The sequence below is a fragment of the Rattus norvegicus genome, chromosome 7, assembly GCF_036323735.1.
Source record: "Rattus norvegicus strain BN/NHsdMcwi chromosome 7, GRCr8, whole genome shotgun sequence".
Classification (NCBI taxonomy): Eukaryota; Metazoa; Chordata; class Mammalia; order Rodentia; family Muridae; genus Rattus; species Rattus norvegicus.
In genome coordinates this window covers 35,891,091-35,912,886 of record NC_086025.1, presented here as the reverse complement: position 1 = coordinate 35,912,886, position 21,796 = coordinate 35,891,091, and the positions used below count along the sequence as shown (strand labels likewise).

Sequence of the window (21,796 nt, the reverse complement as noted above, 5' to 3'; positions counted from 1 at the left end):
TGTATGTCACCCTTGCTCAGCTAGGAGTTTTGGTTCTGTGACGATGAGGAAAGTATGTGGCCTCCTTGGGATGTCAGAAGCAGCAGAAGCTGGATCAGTGATCTCTAAATAGGGGCCCCAGTCCAGGGGCAACCAAATCACCTTAAGTTTGTTACACACACAGGGCCCCTTCGGGAGCAATTGAGTCACAAAGGTTAGCCCTAAAGACAAGGCCGGGGAGCTGGGAATTCTTCAGGAGGTTGATGTGCACACTGGGCCTGCACTGGCCCTGCAGCAATAAGGTTAGCAACAAGGTTGTAAATATTTAAAACAATATTTAAAAAAGAGAAGTATCTTTATTTGAAGCATAAAAAAGAGTAAACAAAAGTTGGTATTACATTTCATTTTCTTATGCAATCTTCTCAACGAAGGTATAAAAATACATGGCCACTTGGTATTGTGAGCTCGTGAAAATGTCAAGACGGTCACAGTCGCAGGACAGAGAGGGCACTTACAACACACAGCGAGACGGAAGACAAAACCAGCTCAGAGGCACACAACTGAGACTGCTTGGAGAACAGTCTCTCCATCCCCACGCCGCTGTCTCTCCGTTTTCCGTGCACAGATGGCATCTGCCCTGGCTACACAGCCCTGCGTGGCCTTCGTTCTCCCCGAGCTGGCTGCCTTGAATTTGCTCTTTTTTTTTTTTTTTTCTTTTTTTTTTCTTTTTTTCAGAGCTGGGGACTGAACCCAGGGCCTTGCGCTCGCTAGGCAAGTGCTCTGCCGCTGAGCTAAATCCCCAACCCCTGAATTTGCTCTTTTTTACTTTGATTCCCATTTTGTTTGAGATAGAGAAACATTCTCAACTTGTAACCAAGATCTTTCAGAATGCCTGACTCGTTTTCATTTCAAATCACAATTCATTAAAATAAAATAGATGTTGCAATCTTTTTCTAAATAAAAATGTGCTATTTCAGCCACCAGGATCACCCTAAGCAACAGTATGCGATTCGTGTATATCCACATATTTTTTATCATTTTGGCTTTTTAGCACACTGACACCACACAAACATAATCTCTATGGACTGTGGTCACAGGTTCAGTATGACCCAGACCGCTCAGTGCGTTCACCTGTAACAGGAGAGACACAAATGCCTCATGCAGTTCCCATCAGACGAGGAACACGCCTGCTCTGTCATGTAAGCACTCTTGCTAATCAAAATAAGCTGATTCTTGCTGTGGAAATTCTGAGGGAGCATCTTTTCGAGGCAGATTGTTTTTTTTTTTTGACCTGAAAGAACTATGAGCCAACTCAATGACAGGTTTTCTACATCTCAGATGCTATTTGAAAGCAAGCGAATGCTTTCCCCTCAAGGGTGTGCTCACCTAAGAAATAACACTAATTACCTTCAGGAATTGCCTGAACATGGTCACTTGGAAATGATTTAACAATGAGATCTAGAGGTCTGCTTACTTTCCTGGTGAGGATTGGCACATTAAATAGAAGCTGACATTTCAAACAACATGGGGGAGGGGGAATGGGGTGATTTAAATGTTCATAACTTTATTACTGCAATTGTACCTGGGAGGAGCTTAACTTGATCCTTGATAGTGATTTGTGTGTTTAAGTCAGTCCTTACAAATGACTTGAACCTTTGTTCTGTTGCTCACCCCTGAAGAATCTACAGTGATCAGTGCATGGCAGGGTGTGGAGGGAGGGCCTCTGCAACGTCCTGAGTGTGTGAGTACGTCTTCAGGGACCAGCCTGAGCTTGCACACCTCCTGCTCAGCTCTTCTGTTGGATGACACTGAAAAGCTTTTGCTGATTCTCAAGGCAGTCTTTCAGCTTATCTTCGGTCAAAGACAGTCGTTGCTCTAGAATGGAAACAGTCTGCAAAAAGAGGACAATAATGTCAGAGCCTGGCACCTCGGTGATTAGGGGGACGATGAGCCCCTCCTCCACATGAGGCCCTTGTAGGAATCAATCACCGGCCCCTGAATTGGCTAAAAAAGTGAGCCCACCTACAGAGCAAAGCACTGTCAGGTATGGAGGAAACAGAAGACCACCTAACCCAACCCACAAAACCCTAAACCTCACCTGATGCAGGTGAAGAAAGGATCTAAACTCAGGCCTCTGGAGGCCATCCTTGTATCTGAAGACACAGGGTCAGGGATGAGGTCATCCATAGTACTCTAAGCAATACAGGTCACACTATACATTTGTGGCTCAGGCACTACTGACCTGCTACCACTGGCCACTTTGTCACAGTCCACCCCACAGTGGCCATCCCTACAGCATTACAGAAGGAGGGAAGGGAGATTGCTATACACACACCATGGCCGCCACACCAGTTCCCAGCTAGGCGGGAGGACTGAATCATTAAGAATGTCTGCTGCTGGGTACACAGGACTAGGTAGGGTGTAGCTCTCCTAACTCCCTCAGCATATAACGACATGTGCTCCTAATAACAGAGTAATTGTAGATGTCAAATTGGGGAAAAATAACAGTGATACTGTCCAGTCTTCTATAGCTTTTTAAAAAATATTTATATATGTGAGTATTCTATCTGCATGTCCAACTGCACACCAGAAGAGGGAATCAGATCCCATTACAGATGGCTGTGAGCCACCATGTGGGTGCTGGGAATTGAACTCCGGACCTCTGGAAGAGAAGTCAGTGCTCTTAACCACTGAGCCATCTCTCCAGCCCTAGCTTTCCTTAAACAAAACACCAAAAAAGATAAAAACAAACAAAACCCCCCTTTTTTATGATAAACTAAAATATAGACCAGAAAGCCACATGAAACTTGCATGTTGCTTAGTAAGTTCCCATAAGAGACCAGCTGTCACTACCAGCCACTATCCAGAAGTCTCTAAGTGGCTTTCATGGTTTCATCCCTTACCCTCCTACACCAGCCTTTCTTTATGTTGAGCTTTAAGTCACTTTCTTGTGATTTAATTCCCAAATGTTCACACCTCTCAACCATTACCAGGCTCAGGCCGTTTGTCTGTCTGTGGCATTTATAATAATCTGTACTGCAGGGACTACCCAGCTAGCACACAGCCTAGCCTACTATTTTCCTCTGTTGGTCCTCTCAAGTGGCAGCAGGAACATAAACCAGAGCCACTGATGATCGATTTCCTCATGAGGAGGCACAGTTGAATGTTCAGCGACTGATCAGTGGGGAATAGAAATGGTAATTTATCAATAAAATTCTTGGTTGGTACACTTTATAAATAAGAGGGGTTTTTTGGGGGGGTTATTTTCGTTTTGTTTTATTATTTTTTGGTTTTGTGAGACAGGGTTTCTCTGTGTAGACCTGGCTGTCTTGGAACTCACTCTACAGATCAAGCTGGCTTCAAGCTCATAGAGATCTGTCTGCCTCTGCCTCCTGAGTCCTGGGATTAAAGGTGTGCACCAGCACTGCCCAGCACAGTAAGCATTCTTTTTTTTTTTTTTTTGGTTCTTTGTTTCGGAGCTGGGGACCGAACCCAGGGCCTTGAGCTTCCTAGGCAAGCACTCTACCACTGAGCTAAATCCCCAACCCCAGTAAGCATTCTTAAAAGGGGGAAGATAGAGGGGGGAAGAGAGAGAGAGAGAGAGAGAGAGAGAGAGAGAGAGAGAGAGAGAGAGAGAGAGAGAGCCTTATTGACTGACTGACTGACTGACTATTGGTTATCCGGTAATAGAGTTCATACAGGGAGGGCAAACAAGATAAATGTGAAGACAAGGAAATGACTGTCCTTCCTTCTCTGAAGGCAGCAGTCATCTTTCAAAAGCTTTTGCTTTCATATTCCATAGAACAATCCATCATTAAATAAAGATAATCATGATGCTGATAATATTTCCTTAAATGTCTATTATGTACCAAGTAAGTTGACAGATAGCATACATACATATTTATTAGCTACACGTTAAAGTTGTTAATGCATGAATTGTAGTATCTTTGATACTACTTCCTCTGTTAGCCTTGAGTCCACTTGACTTTGCTTCTCACCTCTCTCTGTAATAGTTCTACACCCTGCAGCTTAGGTGATGGCTTGGAACATGTTTACTTTGCTTATGGCTTGCCTAGACTCACGTCTTTTCTTCTGCAGGCATGCTTTGCCTTGCCTTCACCCCCTTAATGTATAAAAGAAAATGAACTCCTTAAGGTTAACAATAACACACTCAAAGGGGAATTTAGTAAGATCGAAAATAGAAAATGATCCATTAACTGTGAACCAGGTGAAAAGATGAGGGGAGGGGGAAGGGAAAGGGAGGAGGCACTCATTTGGAGAGTCCTAAAAAGGACTTCACTGACTGGTGACAGGGAAGGAAGTCCTGTTAATTAAAACTGAATCTGGTGTCTGAGAGGTCAACTGTTTCTAAAGGGAAGAATGTCGGGTAAGCACAGGTAGGTCACCTGTAGGACACAATTTCAAAGTGAAAGTGGGTGAGTTTAATGTGATTTTTTTTTATGAAGAAATATGACTCCAAAGTCTCTATGTCAGAACTCCAAAACCACACATGAACGCCCAGGGCCCTGAGATGATGTGCACAGGACAAAATTAGTATTCAATTACTGGACCTAAATATTGGTGACAGAGTAGACGAAATGGGTCTTCTTTGAGAGACCCTGTGGACTTGAGACCTGTGCACTGCATAATGTCCAGCACCCCAGTGACAGGAGCAGAGCTGGTGTTGAGACCGGAGGAGTTGTCCACGCAGGAGCTGTCTGAGACTGACATACTCACTCTGGGTAAGAACCGGACCTTGCTCCTTCTCCTATGTTCGCCTCTTGCTCTGTATAACTTGTGGCAGTGTGTGCACTTAACAATGGTGTACACAGCAAGAGTAAGTGTGCAGAACAAAGAAGACAACGGAAGATGTCTCCAAAGGACGCCATCGGCAGAGTGAGTACTCTGGCTGTTTCCATTCTAACACAAGACTTCCCTTACATTAGGTCTACACCTCCCAAGACTGGAGATTTTTAGTACAATATTTAAGGTCCATTATTCTTCTTTGTTTTGGTGAAATGGTCTTAAGAGACTGGCTAAGATTTTGAAATAGGAAGGCAAGCCTCTTCCTCTAGAAGAAGCTCTGGAGAGACATTCTCAGTGAGTTAGCACAGTACTTTCAGTGAAGTCTATGAGCTTTGGCAATGTTTGTACCATAAAGGAATTTTTACTTACATTTTCTTATGCTATCAAATCTTTCTTTATAAGTGACCTAATATAACTATACTACATCACAATTTCAAAGGACAGAACATTACTGCTTAGGACCAAATAGCATTTATAGCACAGAGTACAACCACTGCCGTTTGCAAGATGATACAAATGCCAGAGAGAACAAAGTGCATGTGTAACACACACACACACACACACACACACACACTTAAAAAAAGAGTGAGTCTACTTTATACAGATTTTCTCAGAATAGGTTAGCCCTAAGTGCCTTGCTAATGACTGTTTGAGTTTGCCTTGCCAGGAAAACTCCCCTGCTCCGTTGGTCTCATCCTGCTACAGCCAAGGACTCCCCTGCCTATCTTACTCAGGAGGCGGAGGTTGGCCCACCTGGGTGAGAATGTTCAGTTGTTCCATAATATGCTCCAGAGCGTCAGCCACGGCTAGCGGTACACTTCTCTGGTTTTCAGAGGGCGGGTCACCTACATCTTCTGGTTTCTTTTTCATGATTGTTGATGAACATTCTGGCATTAACAAAGGGTTCAAGAAATACCTACAGATGTCTTCACCCTTGCCTGGCACAGCTCGACAGGTGGAATCCGCTGTCTTTAATGTCATGGAAAAGACAGAAACAGAGTTTCCAAACTTAGATAGTGTATATATACATTTGCATACACACACACACACACACACACACACACACCCCAGTTCCAGAATTACACTGAATAATTTTATCTTCTTTTTTTTGAAAGATTATTTATTATACATGAGTATACTGTAGCTGTCTTCAGACACACCAGAAGAGGGTATCAGATCTCATTACAGATGGTTGTGGGCCACCATGTGGTTGCTAGGATTTGAACTCAGGACCTATGGAAGAGCAGTCAGTGCTCTTAACCACTGAGCCATCTCTCCAGCTCTATCTTATTTATATATCAAAATACATAAATTATAATTACAATAAAGAAACAAAGCAACAATAAGTAGAGAAAAATTTACAAAGTGTCTTCATTTTCTGCAAAATACTTTTTACATGCCTGTCTGATCAGGAGTTTTACCATTTAAAAAGATTGCTGAATGAAGTTTATTTTTCAATTTTAAATAAACATCTGCCTCCATTAAGACGATTATTAATTCCTCCTAAAGGAAAATAACGAGTGCTGGTGAAAATGTAGAAAATGTAAATTATCATACTTTGCTAATTGATGTGTAAAATGCTGAAGCTGCTATAGTAAAGTTTGGGAGTTCCTCCCAGAATCAGGCACAGCATGACTATATAATCTAGCAGCGTCACGCCCAAAAGTTCCAACGCGAAGAAGTACAGAACACCGATATCTATGGTGGCCTTCGTCACAAGAGCTTAAAAAGAAGCTGTATCTATTAACAGATAAATGTGCAAACAAAATATAACATAAACTTATAATGAGATGTCATTACAAAATTAAGTTGATTCTATACATATGATACTATATTATATACATTTCACTGAGGGGAACAACTCTGAAAACCTTATGCTAAGTGAAGTGACCAGACATGCAATGATCCTTCTTAACGTCATCGTTCATATACACAGATTCAGGGCTGGAGTGGGAAGAGTACGACTAAGAGGAAGGGTAATGAAAATTAATTGCTGAGTTGGTAAAAATGTTTCATCTGGAATGATAAAAAGTTATAGAAATAAACAGTGCTTACAGAATATTATGAGTTTTTGGAATAATAAATTGTATACTTAAAAGCGATTTTTAAAAAAGGTAACTTTGTTACTTATATTTCACTACAATAGAAAAATTCTCCAATTGAATAGGAACAAACTGCGCGAGTATAAACTTAAGAAGATCCCATTTATAATAGCAACAAAAGTTAAAATACGTATGAATTAATTTAACAGTGAATGTCAGACTTGTACAGTGAGAGCTCTAAGCCATCACTAAATGCAATTAAAACTTCACCCAACTGGAAAGACAGCTCATTCCTATGGTTTTCCCTCAGAAAATAACATTGGTAAGATGGCAGCTCTCGCTGGGTGTGGTGGCAAATGCCAGTAATTCCAGGACCTGGAAAGCTGAGGCAGGAGGACCTTAAGTTCCACAAAAGCCTGGACTATCTACGTGACGGCGGTACTCCCAACACTTATGAATGTACTCAGAGCAGTTCTTATCAAACTTCCAGTTCTCTTCTTTTACAGACAGTTTACATTGACCTTAAAGTTCACACAGAAGTGCAAAGACCCCAGACAATAGAACATGAGAAAAACAAACAAACAAACAAACAAACAATGTACTCCAAATGGCAAAACCTCCCAGTAAGTTACAGTAACCAACCCAGTGTGGAACTGAGGATGTGGCTCAGTGGTATAGTCCATTGCCTAGTGTGTCCCTGTCCCTATATTTGATTTCTAGCACCTTCAATAGATTTATAGATCAACACGGCAGGTTTGACAGGTCAGAAAGAAACCCACATATTAACACATGGTCAACTGATAAGACTGTTAAGAAAATTTAAATTGGAAAATATAATCATTCCAACAAAAGATGCGGGGGAAACTAGATACACTTGAGAGAATAAATTTGTGCCCTGACTTCATGCCATATACAATATTAATTCACGAAAGGTCAGAGACTTAAAGAGCTAAGACTATAAGACTTTTTATAAAGACTCAGGATTGAGGTCTCCTGGCTGGGCCTGGGAATGTCCAACCTGTTGACACAGCATGACAATTGTATTCCGCCACATTCCCGGCTATCCATGACGCACGCAGGTAGCCTGGGGTTAGGCATCCTGAACTATACAAAATTTCCTTATACATAACACCAAGATCGAGATGACAAAGGAATAAATAAATTGGATGTAATATTTGTGTAATTAAAAAGATACCATCAAGCTATCGAAAACAAATGGAAGAAAATATCTGAATCAAATACTTGATAAGGGCCTTGCACACAGATGACAGAGACTTGCACTTCAAGGATTACAGATATAGGGCTGGAGAGATGGCTCAGCGGTTAAGAGCACTGACTGCTCTTCCAGAGGTCCTGAGTTCAATTCCCAGCAACCACATCATAGCTCACAACCATCTGTAAAGAGATCTGATGCCCTCTTCTGGTGTGTCTGAAGACAGCTACAGTGTACTTATATATAATAAATAAATAAATCTTTAAAAAAAATAAACTAGGATACAAATAAAACACATCCCTCAGAGGGTTTGTTTTTCCAATCTTCAATTCCTGGTTATTGCTAGAGGGCTGGGGTTCTTGGCAGAAGGTTGTTTCTCCAGGTAGTTCTGCTGACAAGGCAACCTGGCTTGCTTGCGGCTTGCTGCAAGCTTGGCACACACTAGCTGATTCGATCCTCTCAGAGGTTCTAAGGTAGACTCTGCTGCCTTCCACGGCCCCCGCTGCTGTCTTAGCAAAGCTCAATCCTTTCTGCTCAATCCAAAATGTACTCTCAGTTTTCAAACAACGAGATGGACTCTGAGCAAAACCCAGCCAGTCCAAGGCCATACATGCTACACCATATATACATACATGTTAAGTCTCAAAGATGCTGAACCCTCCACATGCAAAGCTGTGGGTGAGGCCCCCGCTTTTCCTGACACTCTACCATTTTTTAGGAAGGTGGAACTTTCAAATTCCCCTCATATATAGACACAATAATTCACTGTGTGTCAAAACTATTGAAAATAAACAGAAAACCCACTATTTTTACTATCAGCGAAAGTGAAACCAAGGCCCTTGTGCACACTAAGCTTTGTCCTCAGTAAAGGTCATGACTCTTTTTTTCTTAATTTATTTATCTTTATTTTATGTACATTAGTGGTTTGCCTGCAAGTGTGAAGGAGCTGGATCCCCTGAGACAAGAGTTACTGACAATTGTAAACGGCCATGTAGGTGCTGGGAATTGAACCTGGGTCCTTTGGAAGAGCAGCCAGTGTCCTTAACCTCTAAGCCATCTTTCTAGCCCCAGGTCACGACTCTTAGTTCAAGCTACTTTTGAACACATGTATAACATACGTGTTTGTAATCCCACCGGGCTCAGCAGACCTAGCTGCCCAGTTTACCGAACTACAGACATGGCTGGTGCTGAGTGAGCAGAAAACTGAGGAGACAGGACTTTAGAGCTGGAAGGTTGAAATGGGAAGATGGCACAGAACATCCCTTGTACTGCAAACACTGAACAGCAGAGGACGGTGACTCGTTTGTTTATTCAGAAAATGAGCTCTTCTTATGATGGCCATCATCAGTGCTGCCACAAGGAACATGTCATACACAGTGCTTCTTTGGTGATGTCTATAATTCTCCTGGGAACCACTTTACCTAAGAAGACATCAGGGCAGTCTCCATTTAACTTCCCCTTTGCTGTCAAATAACATAGTCACCAGTGCGGTCAAATCAACTGGAGAAACACTGCAGCTCAGGCAAGGCCCAAGCAAACTGCTGTAGCTGAAAGATCCCTGTCTGTAGGTTAAAAGGTCTTATTTTTCACTTCCCGAAAATAGAGTAAAAGAACCAAGCTGCTTAACGGAAACAACTCTGAAGGTCACACTCTACACACAAGTCATCCAACCAATCCTTTAATGTCACAGTAATTTTTATGTATAAGGGATTTTCACTTACATTAGAGGATACATTTTAAAAACATTTAACTTTTAAATATTCTATTTATTTGTATGAGTGTGTTCATGTGTGGGTTTATGTGTGTTCTGTATGCAGAAGCCAGTGAAGGCCAGAAGAAGACTTCATTCGGTCTCTCAGAACCCGGATTATAGATGGCTGCGAATCTGGGCCCTCTGCATGAAGAGTAAGCATTCTTAAGTGCTGAGACATCTCTCCAGCCCCTAAACATATTTTAATTTTAGTTGGCTTGCAGTTGGCATCAGGAGTCTTCCTCATCACTCTTTACCTTACTCACTGAGGTGGGGACTCCCATTTGAACCCAGAGTTTGCTGTTATGGCAATTTTAACTTAGCCAACTTGTTCTGGGACCACCTGTCTCTGTTCTAAGTGCTGGAATTAGACAGGTGGGCTGTCACACTCACCTGGCATTCATGTGGTTCTAGGGATTCAAACTCTGGTCTGGATGTTCACACAGCTTTAACCCTGGGGCCATCTCCCTGCCCTGATAGGAAGTATTAAACGTTTAACAGAATGCATATATAACACAGGACGGCAAGGGTGTACCAAGACATCACATAGGCAAGGCAGGCAATAGCAAACCTCCCTGGGGCTTTAAAGAAGTAAGACCAGCAGCTCAGCTATCTAGTCAAACAAATTGGGCTACTTTGGTGCTTCGAGAATAGACAGACAAACCATGAAGCCAGCTGGAGTTTTTGTAGGTGAGCACAGCACATCAGAGATGACAAAGGGTAAAGAATGCGGATGTACAGGAACCATGTGATCTAAGCTGCTCAAAGAGACACAGACATAGGGGACCAGCAATGAAATGGGAGAAAGCCTGGTGGCTGGAGTCTCTTCTGAGGTTTACGAGTCTATCTGGGAGGAAGTGAAGAGGTGGCTTGAGTGGGAGGCACTATGCAGTTTACCATCAGCACAAAGGATGTGGCCTGTCACCGAATTCCTTGGAGAACCCTGACAAAGGCAGGATGACTATCCTTCAAAGGTGACTGGGTATGGCCCTATATTTGGTTCTTTCTTTTCCTAAGATCAAAGCCATGTTGACAGGGGTAGATGGGAAACAAGACAATGAGCACAGTCTCCCCTGACGGATCTGTCACAGGGCTACCACAAAGATTTCACACAATTTCTACATTCTTACAACACTAGGTTGTCCACTTTGAACAAAAACCCACATGATTTATATGGTTTCTATTATATGGTATACTATATAATCTTGTGGAAACTACCATCTGATCAAGTTTAATTGACTTCAATACATTTCTAGGATAAAAATTAGGAAAATGTTATGTGAATTGTTTCTTCTCCAAAACTATGTTTACAAAGTTCAGAAAGTCTTTTCTCTCTTTCCTCCATCCATTCTGCTTTCCCTACCCCAGTCTAGGCATCTGTATAGCTCTGGTTGTTCTGGGACCAGCTGTGTCAGTCAGGTTGGCCTTGAACTCAGAGATCCGAGTGCTCTATCTCCTAAGTGCTGGAATTAAAGGTGTACACCACCATGCTTGCTCCCCCTCAAATAAAAAATAAATATATCACCTAACTAAACAAACCATAATCAACCACGACAGTTAATTCTGAATAACAACTTCATAGGGTCTAACATCACCTAGAGATGGGCCTCTGAGCAATAGCTCGAGGGATTCCCTAGATGAGGTGAGAAGACCTGTTCACTCTGGGGACAGCATTTGAAGGCTGGAGTTCTGGACTGAATAACAAGGAGAAGGTGACTAATCATCCACAGTCAGTAATTCCTACTTCAATGCTCTTTCCTGAATCAATACTGAACCAGAGGGGATGCAGACACAGGATTTCTTAATATTCCATACAATGCAAACAACACTCTCATACATGCCTAACACGATAGACTCTACCTCAAACTCAAAGCCAAAATAAACTCTTTCTATGAATAACTTTTGTCAGATACTTTGTTGCAACAACAAAACAAGTAAACTAAGAGAATAGAGCAACAAAACCAACCAACCAAACCAACCAACCAGCCAACCAATCAACCAACCAACCAACCCAACCAACCAACCAACCACCAACCAACCAACCAACCAACCACCAACCAACCAACCAACCAACCAACCCAACCAACCAACCTAACCAAACAACCAAACAACCAACCAAACAACCAACCAACCAACCAACCAACCAACCAACCCAACCTACCAAGCAACCAACCAGCCAGCCAACAACCAACCAACAACCAACCAACCAAACCACCAACCAAACAACCAACCAACCAACCCAACCTACCAAGCAACCAACCAGCCAGCCAACAACCAACCAACAACCAACCAACCAACAACCAACCAACCAACCAACCAACTAACCAACCAACCCAACCTACCAACCAACCAACCAACCAGTCAACCAACAACCAACCAACCAGCCAACCCAACCAACCAACCAGCCTACCAACAACCAACCAACCAACCAGCCAGCCAACCAACCAACCAACCAACCAACCAACCAACCCAACCTACCAACCCAACCAACCAACCAATTATCCAAATAAACACATACACAAAAGCAGAAAAATGCAAAAACCTTAGGTAAAAAGTATTTTAGAGTCTTGAAAAATAACCCCCTACATGGAGTTGTCATCTAGGATATATGCATTATTTTGTTCCTTTGGAAATAACAGCTGAGGACATAAACCAGCATTACCATTGTTTCTAATTGTTTTCAGTTTAGAGACTGACATATTTTGAAGGCATGAATGGGTAGAATACTAGGACAAATGGGATTTGTAGAAAAATCCCCTTGTGCTTTCACTTATCACTATATGATTGAGAAATACAGACTCTATGACCAAGTCTTCAGTGGAAGACCCTAATGCTCTGCCTGACCTGGAAACCTGTGCCCGCAGTAGGCATAACTTAATTAGTGATTTAAGCACTGGCTGTAACCATCTGGGGACTGGGACATAGGAATCAGCGCTCTCCCTTCTGAATCAACCCTGAACTGAAAGGGCTGCACATGTATGCTCTCTCAATCTGCTGTGCGAACATGACCCAATACAGCTTCCTGCCAACTCAACAGGGGAGACGGATGACAACTACTCTGTGTAAGTCCTATTGTTAAACTTCAAAGGGAATTCAGAGTAAGAAAGTCATACTTAGTGTCCCTTTTACATAGAATTTCCCAAGAATCATATACAGTATGCCAATGTATAGGTATCTCTCACTGTTTTTAAAAGGTATATATGCATGCACAGTGGTGGAGCGCTTACCTGGAACTACTAAAGTTCTAGATTTGATTCCTACCACTGCAAAACATCAGATTAAAAGTAGAGTGCTTGCTGTTTTTCCAGATCTGAGGTCAGGTCCCATCACTCATGTTAAGGCTCAAATCCACCTGTAACTCCAGCTCCGGGGAGTTTTATGTTCTTTTTTTTCTTTTGCTGGTGCATGAGCACATGTGCATAATTTAAAAACCATGTATTGAAAATGATAAATCTTCACAAAGATATTTTATTTTATTATTATTTTTTTTCTTTTTTTCGGAGCTGGGGACTGAACCCAGGGCCTTGCGGTTGCTAGGCAAGCGCTCTACCTCTGAGCCAAATCCCCAACCCCACAAAGATATTTTATATTCAAGTAGTTACATACTAAGAACTAATGGTGGTGGTGGCGGCAGCAGGGCAGGGGTTCGTCTTTGGGAATTCATTCAAATGGCAATCAAGCAAAATCAATTCAAGAGACTGAGCAGTGAGTGCCGCCATGGTAGTACCAACATCCCTAAAGGCAACCCAGATGTTTCCTAACAGGCAACAGTTGATTTCTTTTTTCATCTGTGCTTTTCAAAACTCATTGAAAATCATATGGGACAACAAAGCAACACTCTCCCCTTGCACAGAAAACAAGGCACACCTCCCCTGAACTGTACCCCACCCCACCCTCCACATTACTACGTCATCCTACCATCCTAGCTCGGTCTGTTACTCCTGTCACTCATGAAGGCAGCCCTATGAGAACCTCACGCAGTATCCTGTGACGCACGGATTTCTAATAGCTTTGGTGCTTTCTATCAGTTACCATTGTTAGGCTGTCCACAGCAGCGAGTACAACTCTATCACTATCTGCCTTAGTGACTTTTTTATTGCTGTGACAAAATGACCAAGGCAACTTACAGAAGCAGGAGTTCCCATCACTCTCACGGCAGGAAGCCTGGCAGTAGGCAGGCAGGCAGGCCTGGTGTTGGAGTAGCACCCTGAAAGCTCACATCTTGATCCACAAAGGGGATCCACCAGCAGAGACAGGGGCACACTGGGAATGGGGTGACTCTTCTGAAACCTCAAAGCCATCCCAGTGACACACCTCCTTAACAAAGGCACACCTCCCAAATAGTTCCACTAACTGGGGGACCAAGCTTCCACACATAAGAACCCAGGGGGGCCATTCTTACTCATATTATCATCTGCCCAACATGGATTCCAATGGCTAAGGCAAGCTCACAGTGTTTCCTGTCTAAGAGTTGCTAACCAACCACAAATGCTAGCGTGAGCATTCTCCTAAGTGTTTCCTGAGGTGAAACAGGTGTCAGTTTTAGCAAAGGCTGCTCAGAGCAGGGGGATTAACTTACCCTCCCACAGCCTCTCGTTTACTCGGACACTTAACTGCTACACGTGTAAAATTCTGCCCATCATGGCCAGGAACTATCACTGTATTTCTTTGGTTACTGTTAGTTGGATATATTCAATATGTATGTCAATACATTTGATAAGCCATCTAATTTAATCTTTGGCCAAGTTTTAAAAAATATTTTAATGTTTTTTGAAATGAAAACTAATTCCCTGGTTCTCTTCATTGTTTCTTCCCTCCCTCCCACTTCCTCAGTGCAATTTCCTCTCCCCGCTCACTTCATACCTCTGTGTCTTTAGCTGTTGTTACATATATCCATGGGTATATGTATCCCTCCATATATAAATACAGCCTGCCCGGCCTGTATAAAGTTACTTGTCTGTATATGACTTCAGGGCTGACCTCTGTCTGGTGTTAGGACAGCCAAGTGGGGGGCTCTTCCCAGAAAAGACCATTTTCTTAGTTAGCTCTAATTCTTTGACTAGGGTTGAGGTCCCATGAGTGCTGCCTCTCTCATGTTCGCATGTCAACTGACATCATCCTTGTGTAGGTCATATTTAGGCAGCCATGTGGGTGAGACTTCATGGGTGAAGCCTCTCTTAACAGTTTTAGGAGAAATCTCACAGCAAATTTCCTGTTCCTTTGGCTCTTATAACTTTTCTGCCCCTTCCTCTGCTATGGTCCCTTAGCCTTAAGGCAGTTGTGTTGTGGATGTATCAGGTCTTGGCATCACACGATCGGTCACTTGTTCTCTGCGTTTTGATTGGCTGCGGCTTTCTGTAATTGTCTCTGTCTGTTGCATTTCATTGCTGAGGGGTTTCCAAGTCTTTCCTTGGTTTCTTTTTACCTTTTCCAGTGCAGGTTTAAGAGTTCTCTGTATTCTGGACACCGATCCTCTGTTCTGCATCAATGCACTACTACACTGGTTTACTGGCATTTTTATTCTGTGTTTGTTTTTGAGTTAAGATCTTTTCCTATGGAATGAACTTGCCTCAAACTCACGATCCTCCTGCTTGAGCCTGTGTTATGATTCCAGGCTCAGGCATCATGCCTGGTACCAAGTGTTTGTTTGGAATGTGGCCAAATTTATCAAACATTTCCTTTATTATTTGTGTATTTATGTTTTTCTTTTACAGAAATCCTTGCTACTCAGAATGTATAGACATGTTATTTTTCCTGATGTTTTTAAAGGAGCTTTTAAGTCAGTATTGCTTTTCATGCAAAAGTCTTTAACCTATCTGGTACTGGTATTGCTCATGGTTTAAAGCCACTATGAATTTTTCTTTTTATTTCTTTCTTTTTTTTAGAGATTTATTTATTTTATCTATATGAATGTTCTAGCTAAATTTATGCTTGCATGCCAGAAGAGGGCAGTGAATCCCACAGATGTGTGTGAGTCAATATGTGGGTGCTGGGAACTGAACTCAGGAACTCTGGGAGAGCAGACAGTGTTCTTAACCACTGAGCCACCTCTCTAGCCCTATTTTTATTTATCATATTGTCAATCATCCCCACATTTATGGCAGACTGCTCATGAAAGAGTCCATCCTACAGAGCTGCACAGACCGGTCTTTAATGTGGTAGCTGAGAACACTTGTGTGGCTGTGCACCACACTCACAGCTCAGCAAGCCTTTCACGCTTCTTCAACATTTTTTTTCTGCTTGTTTTGTATATTTTGCATGTCCACATTAAAACTCACTCTTGAGGATTCTTCAAAAATCTTACTGGTCTGCTTATTAGAATTGCTTCAACTTTATAGATTCATTTGGAGGGAATTGTAATGGCAGTTCCATTCTTTTGAACCTATCTATAAACAAAGTTACTCCTTAAAATGTTAATCAACGTAAAATTTCATGTTATCCTGACACGGCAGCCATCCTAGTGGTCTCGGAATAATTTCAATTAGGTCTGCAGACGTCATGTTTTTATCCTACAGTGCATACCACAGAGGGCCAGCCAAACAACAGGTCAAAGCATGTCTTAGAGAGCAGAGGGGAGAGAGGGAAGGGAGGGGGGGAGGGAGAGAAAGAGAGAGAGAGAGAGAGAGAGAGAGAGAATTTCCATCTTACAAATTGTAAAGTTTACGTAAAAATGCATTTTTGAAAAAAATATTCTCTGAGAAAAGAAAATATTCCCTGGTCATTCTCACAAACCACTATTTGCTTTTTCTTAAAATTTCCTGTGCCAAAGTTAGCAGAAATAGGTTGTGTGCTAAAGGTAATTCTCAAAAGCCACCTAAACCAGGCTCTGCTCACTTGAGTAAGACCTCATCTTCTAGACGGCACCTGCGTGCACAAAGAGGTGACTTTAAGGCAGGACTTTACCCAGCCATTTAACAGGGTCACAACCAAACCCAGCAAGCTGTGCGGCTCATCATTTATAGGACAAACATTTTACTTATCGTTCGATTCGTCATTGGGCACAAAGTGAACATTCTAGCAGGATTTACAACCCTGAGCTGACTGGGAACAGTGACACATATGCAGAGTGTGGCACTGAAATCCACCCTTCACTCTATTTATTTATCCCCATTAGGTCACCCAGAGAGTGAAAGCATTCTATGTGGCCACAGTATACACAGTGTACATTGTATTATCCAATTTAATTTGCATTTATAAAACAATGAGGTCTTTACCCATTTTTCAAAACAGATACACCCTGCCCTTTTTCTGTCACTACAGTAACTCCATTTTTCTTAGGACAATCAGTAGCTTTTGCTGGCATTTCTACTAATGGTGGCATCACCTAATTGTGCATGACAGCATATAATGTGGTGGTTATGAATATGGACCATTAAGTCACACACTGGATTCTAATCCTTCATCTTCTATGTTTAATGAATGGTCTAAACCATGAGTGACCTAGGACCACTTGACCGCTGAAGTCTCAGTGTCCTCATAGCTCAAATGGAGATGATAATCTTGGGGTGACATATGGCTGCTGTGACAATTTAGGTTCATTCTGCAGTTTGTGTTAAGTTCTGCAGCCATCAGGATCACCGTGCCCACCCTCTACCACATCTTTACAGGAAGAGGACGTTGTAACCTTACTTCTTTCAGACAGTTGACAACACGGTAGTACTACTGCGGAAGGCACACAAAGCAACTAATGAAAGTTCTTGAATTAAATAATCACTTGAATGATGAGTTAAATATTTCTTAATTCATTTTTCTCCATTGCCCCCTCCTTAAATCATAGGCTATTAAAGGGCATGTGGGAGTTCAGGATTTAAACTAATGGACAAAATTAAATAAACATCTGAATCACAAATTTTCATATATATATATATATACATACATATATATATATATATATATATATATATGAAGTGATGAAAATTTTCCAAACAAAAATGAAGACATTTTAATAATATGCTTGCTGCAGATACTTATATGTACTCTCTCAGATGAATCTACCTCCAAATACATTAATTTGGGGTGTTCAACTCAGGGTTCCCTGTTGAGGGTAACCATTTCAAAAGGTCTTTGGGAGGAGGATGTCTTAGGGAGGGATAGTAACTAACAAGAAATCAGAAAGAAGAATGGGAAAACCAGGAGTGGAAAGGCTTGTGTAGGGCTGGGGAGTGGAGATGGGAGGGATGAATGGAGCGGCGGGGGGGGGGGGGGGGGGGGGGAGGGAGAGCCAATGACACAAAAGGGCTGTGAAAAAGCCAGCCGGAAGCCTACACTCTCTCAACTAAACTAAGAAAAACACATGTCAGAAGGAGACAGCCTGTAAGGCCAGCATACATTTCCTCATTGGAACCGTGGTTATTAAACAAAACCCCAAGGCTAGGTATGAGATAATTCCTTTTTCTTTTTCTTTTTTTCTTTTTTCTTTTCTTTTTTTTTTTTTTTCTTTCGGAGCTGAGGACCGAACCCAGGGCCTTGCGCTTGCTAGGCAAGAGCTGAGATAATTCCTTATGAGGTGTATTGGTCACGGAAGTCTTGAAACCCAAAAGAATCCAGGCTATGGCCAATGCTTCTGGTGCCCTCCAATGGCCAGATCCTAATACTGAACATACTACACACCTTGGTTGCATGATATGGAGAGAGCAAGTTGTAACAGAGCCAGGGCCCCCCCACGCCCCACCCCCACCCTTCACTTTCAGAGGACCAGAAGGTGCTCCACAGGCTGCTGAGGGAGAAAAGTCTACAGCATCAATGTTCCGGGTACGATGTGCCCACTTGTGTAACAGTGACCTGACTGGTACAGGGTAACCGTTGTCTGGCTAGATTTGAAGTCCACTTCACTGAAAATAATCCTTACGTTGTACTCAAAAGTCCACGAAGGGGAAAGATATAGGATCCAGGGGATAGGAATTAAATACTGTTGTTTGCTAGACCAACAAATTCAAATCACCGTATGCACATATATATTTATTAATATCGAAAGATAATGACCACTTTTAGCCTTAATCAAAGAAGCCTCCATTTCTAGCAAATTAAGATCAAATCAGAGTTTATGGCTACATAAGGTTCTGAGAATTAAGAGACAGATTGTTCAACCTGGAACAAGACATTTTATAGCATTCTCTCCAAGACTTAGGGGATTCTGCAGAAGATGGGGAGAAAGACCGTAAGCTCTGTCTTCTGGACCATACACAGCCATTGGAACCAACGCTCAACAGCTCCCAGTGGCTGCACTGGGCTTGCACAAGACTGAGCCCATCAACAGACAGACAAGGATGGAAGAAGGAACCAGGGAGCCCTCACTGATGCACTATTGGGGGACCCAGGGAGCCCCACCCTCACTGATACACTATTGGGGGACCCAGGGATCCCTCACTGATGCACTATTGGGGGACCCAGGGAGCCCCACCCTCACTGATACACTATTGGGGGACCCAGGGATCCCTCACTGATGCACTATTGGGGGACCCAGGGAGCCCCACCCTCACTGATACACTATTGGGGGACCCAGGGATCCCTCACTGATGCACTATTGGGGGACCCAGGGAGCCCCACCCTCACTGATACACTATTGGGGGACCCAGGGATCCCTCACTGATGCACTATTGGGGGACCCAGGGAGCCCCACCCTCACTGATACACTATTGGGGGACCCAGGGATCCCTCACTGATACACTACTGGGGGACCCAGGGAGCCCCACCCTCACTGATACACTATTGGGGGACCCAGGGAGCCCCACCCTCACTGATACACTATTGGGGGACCCAGGGAGCCCTCACTGATGCACTATTGGGGGACCCAGGGAGCCCCACCCTCACTGATACACTACTGGGGGACCCAGGGAGCCCCACCCTCACTGATACACTATTGGGGGACCCAGGGAGCCCTCACTGATGCACTATTGGGGGACCCAGGGAGCCCCACCCTCACTGATACACTATTGGGGGACCCAGGGAGCCCTCACTGATGCACTATTGGGGGACCCAGGGAGCCCTCACTGATGCACTATTGGGGGACCCAGGGAGCCCCACCCTCACTGATGTACTATTGGGGGTCCCAGGGAGCCCTACCCTCAATGATGCACTATTAGGGGATCCAGGAAGCCCCACCCTCACTGATGTACCATTTTCTACAGATGGATTTAAGGGAAGTTAGCATCATTAGCTTCAACTGTGCACCCAAGATGGTCCCATCAAACTCCCATGGATCATCTTAGCGACAGATGACTCTGGCTAAATCAAATGGCTTACACAACACAACTAAACTACGTCATGAGTCTGAGAAATAGATTACTATAGCACAGGAAGAGCATGGGATTGATAACAAGGGGAATGTGGGAGAGAGAATGGCCATCATGCGCTATATATATGTATGTATGAAACTGTTAAAAATTAATAAGAGATTGTATGATGGGAGTAATTTAAAAAAGCTTCCACTTTCAGTCAGATGAAAGAAAGTATATAATAATTTTAAGGTCTATATAGTACTTTAAAAATGCTTTTAAAATCCTATTCCTATTATTTTAGCAGACAAAAATAATTTTCTAACACTAGTAAGGAAACCAATCAAAAATTAGGTAGGTAGCTCTATTAACCACACCTCGAATCCCTCCCAATTATTATATACCTGAGCTGGGTCTGGTGCACAGGCCTGGAATCTTAGCACTTGGGAGGCTGAGACAGGAAGATTGTACTAAGTTCAAGAAAGCCCGGGAACAGAGTTAGTTGAAGGCCAGACTGTTTTAAGCAACCAGACCCACCAGAGCTCTCAGGGACTAAACCACCAACCAAAGAGTACATAAGGATGGATCCACAGCTCCAGTCACATATATAGCAAAGGATGGCCTTGTTGGACATCAGTGGGAGGAGAGGTCCTTGGTACTGTGAAAGCTGGATGCCCCAGTGTAGGGGAATGCTAGGGTGGGGAGGCAGGAGGGAGTGGGTGGGTGGGTGAGCACCCTCATAGAAGCAGGGGGAAGGAGAATGAGATAGGGGGTTTCTGGAAGGGAAACTGGGAAAGGGGATAACATTTGAAATGTAAATAAAGAAAATATCCAATAAAGAAAAAAAAAAGAAACAAAAAAGGGTAGCCAGTTGGTGGGCAGCACACAGCTTTAATCCCAACACCCTGAAGCCAGGGGTAAGCAGATCTCTGTGAGTTCAAGGCTACCCTGGTCTAGAGTGAGTTCCAGGACAGCCAGGGCTAGACAAAGAAAACTAAAAATGAAACAAGCACCTCCCACTCCCCAAAAAACAAAAACAAACTCAGAGCAGAATAAAACAAAGATTATATGTAACTAGGAATAGTTACGAAAACACACAATGTAAAAGAACAGGATTCTCATAAGGCAGTTAAGGCAGTGTACTATAATACGGTTTTTGTTTGTTTTGGTGTGTATAAAAGGTATAGATGCTTTCCCTCTATCCTATTTTGCTGCTGGAAGAAACTCAGAAACTCAAGACAAATTTAAAAAATAATGGGTTTCATAAAGTTTTTCTTCATAGTAACCACGAAGAAAAATGGCCCAGGAATACATAACATTTTACTAATGCATAGAACTCAGGTCTTTTCACAGATGCCATGTGTTAAAGGGAATGGCCTTCCCTCTTGCAGTCATGTGTACACATGCACATATACAGATGGCTGGGCAGGAAGTCCTAAGGAGGAAGTCTGCTGCCACAAATCACGTTCCCTATGCCCAAAAGTATTGTCAAACACATACTTTTTATTTCACATTTTAGCTCCAGAATCTATTAAATGATGATATTATTCAAAGATGCTGTCATGTGATGACCCCCTGTGGTGAATGAGATACGACTGAGCAATGACATCACATCACACATCACATCTATTATGAAGGTGTAGTGTAGGGTCTTCTTTCCGGGAGGGTGCTTACCCCCTGACTGCCCAATAAGACTCTCAGATTTGTATTTCTAGACTAGATGCTCCATGCCCCAAATCTGCTTCTTCTTGCCTTAGTGCACAGTACCATTAAGAAGCAGCAGATCTGAGTC

General features: G+C 42.8%; 1 protein-coding gene across 5 annotated transcripts in view; it reads right to left on the bottom strand.

The window, feature by feature from the left end:
• Positions 1 to 315: 315 nt before the first annotated feature.
• The window catches only part of Poc1b (POC1 centriolar protein B), a 101,811-nt gene continuing 80,330 nt past the window's right edge, over positions 316 to 21,796 (bottom strand). For 3 of the 5 annotated variants that reach the window (XM_063262849.1, XM_039080110.2, XM_008765341.4), the window contains 2 exons: positions 5,539 to 5,754; positions 1,524 to 1,870 (listed from right to left, as the gene is read on the bottom strand). In XM_063262849.1, the coding sequence (XP_063118919.1) occupies positions 1,766 to 1,870; positions 5,539 to 5,754 (321 nt within the window). In that variant the 3' untranslated portion in view covers positions 1,524 to 1,765. Of the gene's footprint in view, positions 1,871 to 5,538; positions 5,755 to 21,796 lie in introns of all 5 variants that reach the window. The other 2 variants (NM_001398583.1, XM_063262850.1) reach the window with 2 other exon arrangements.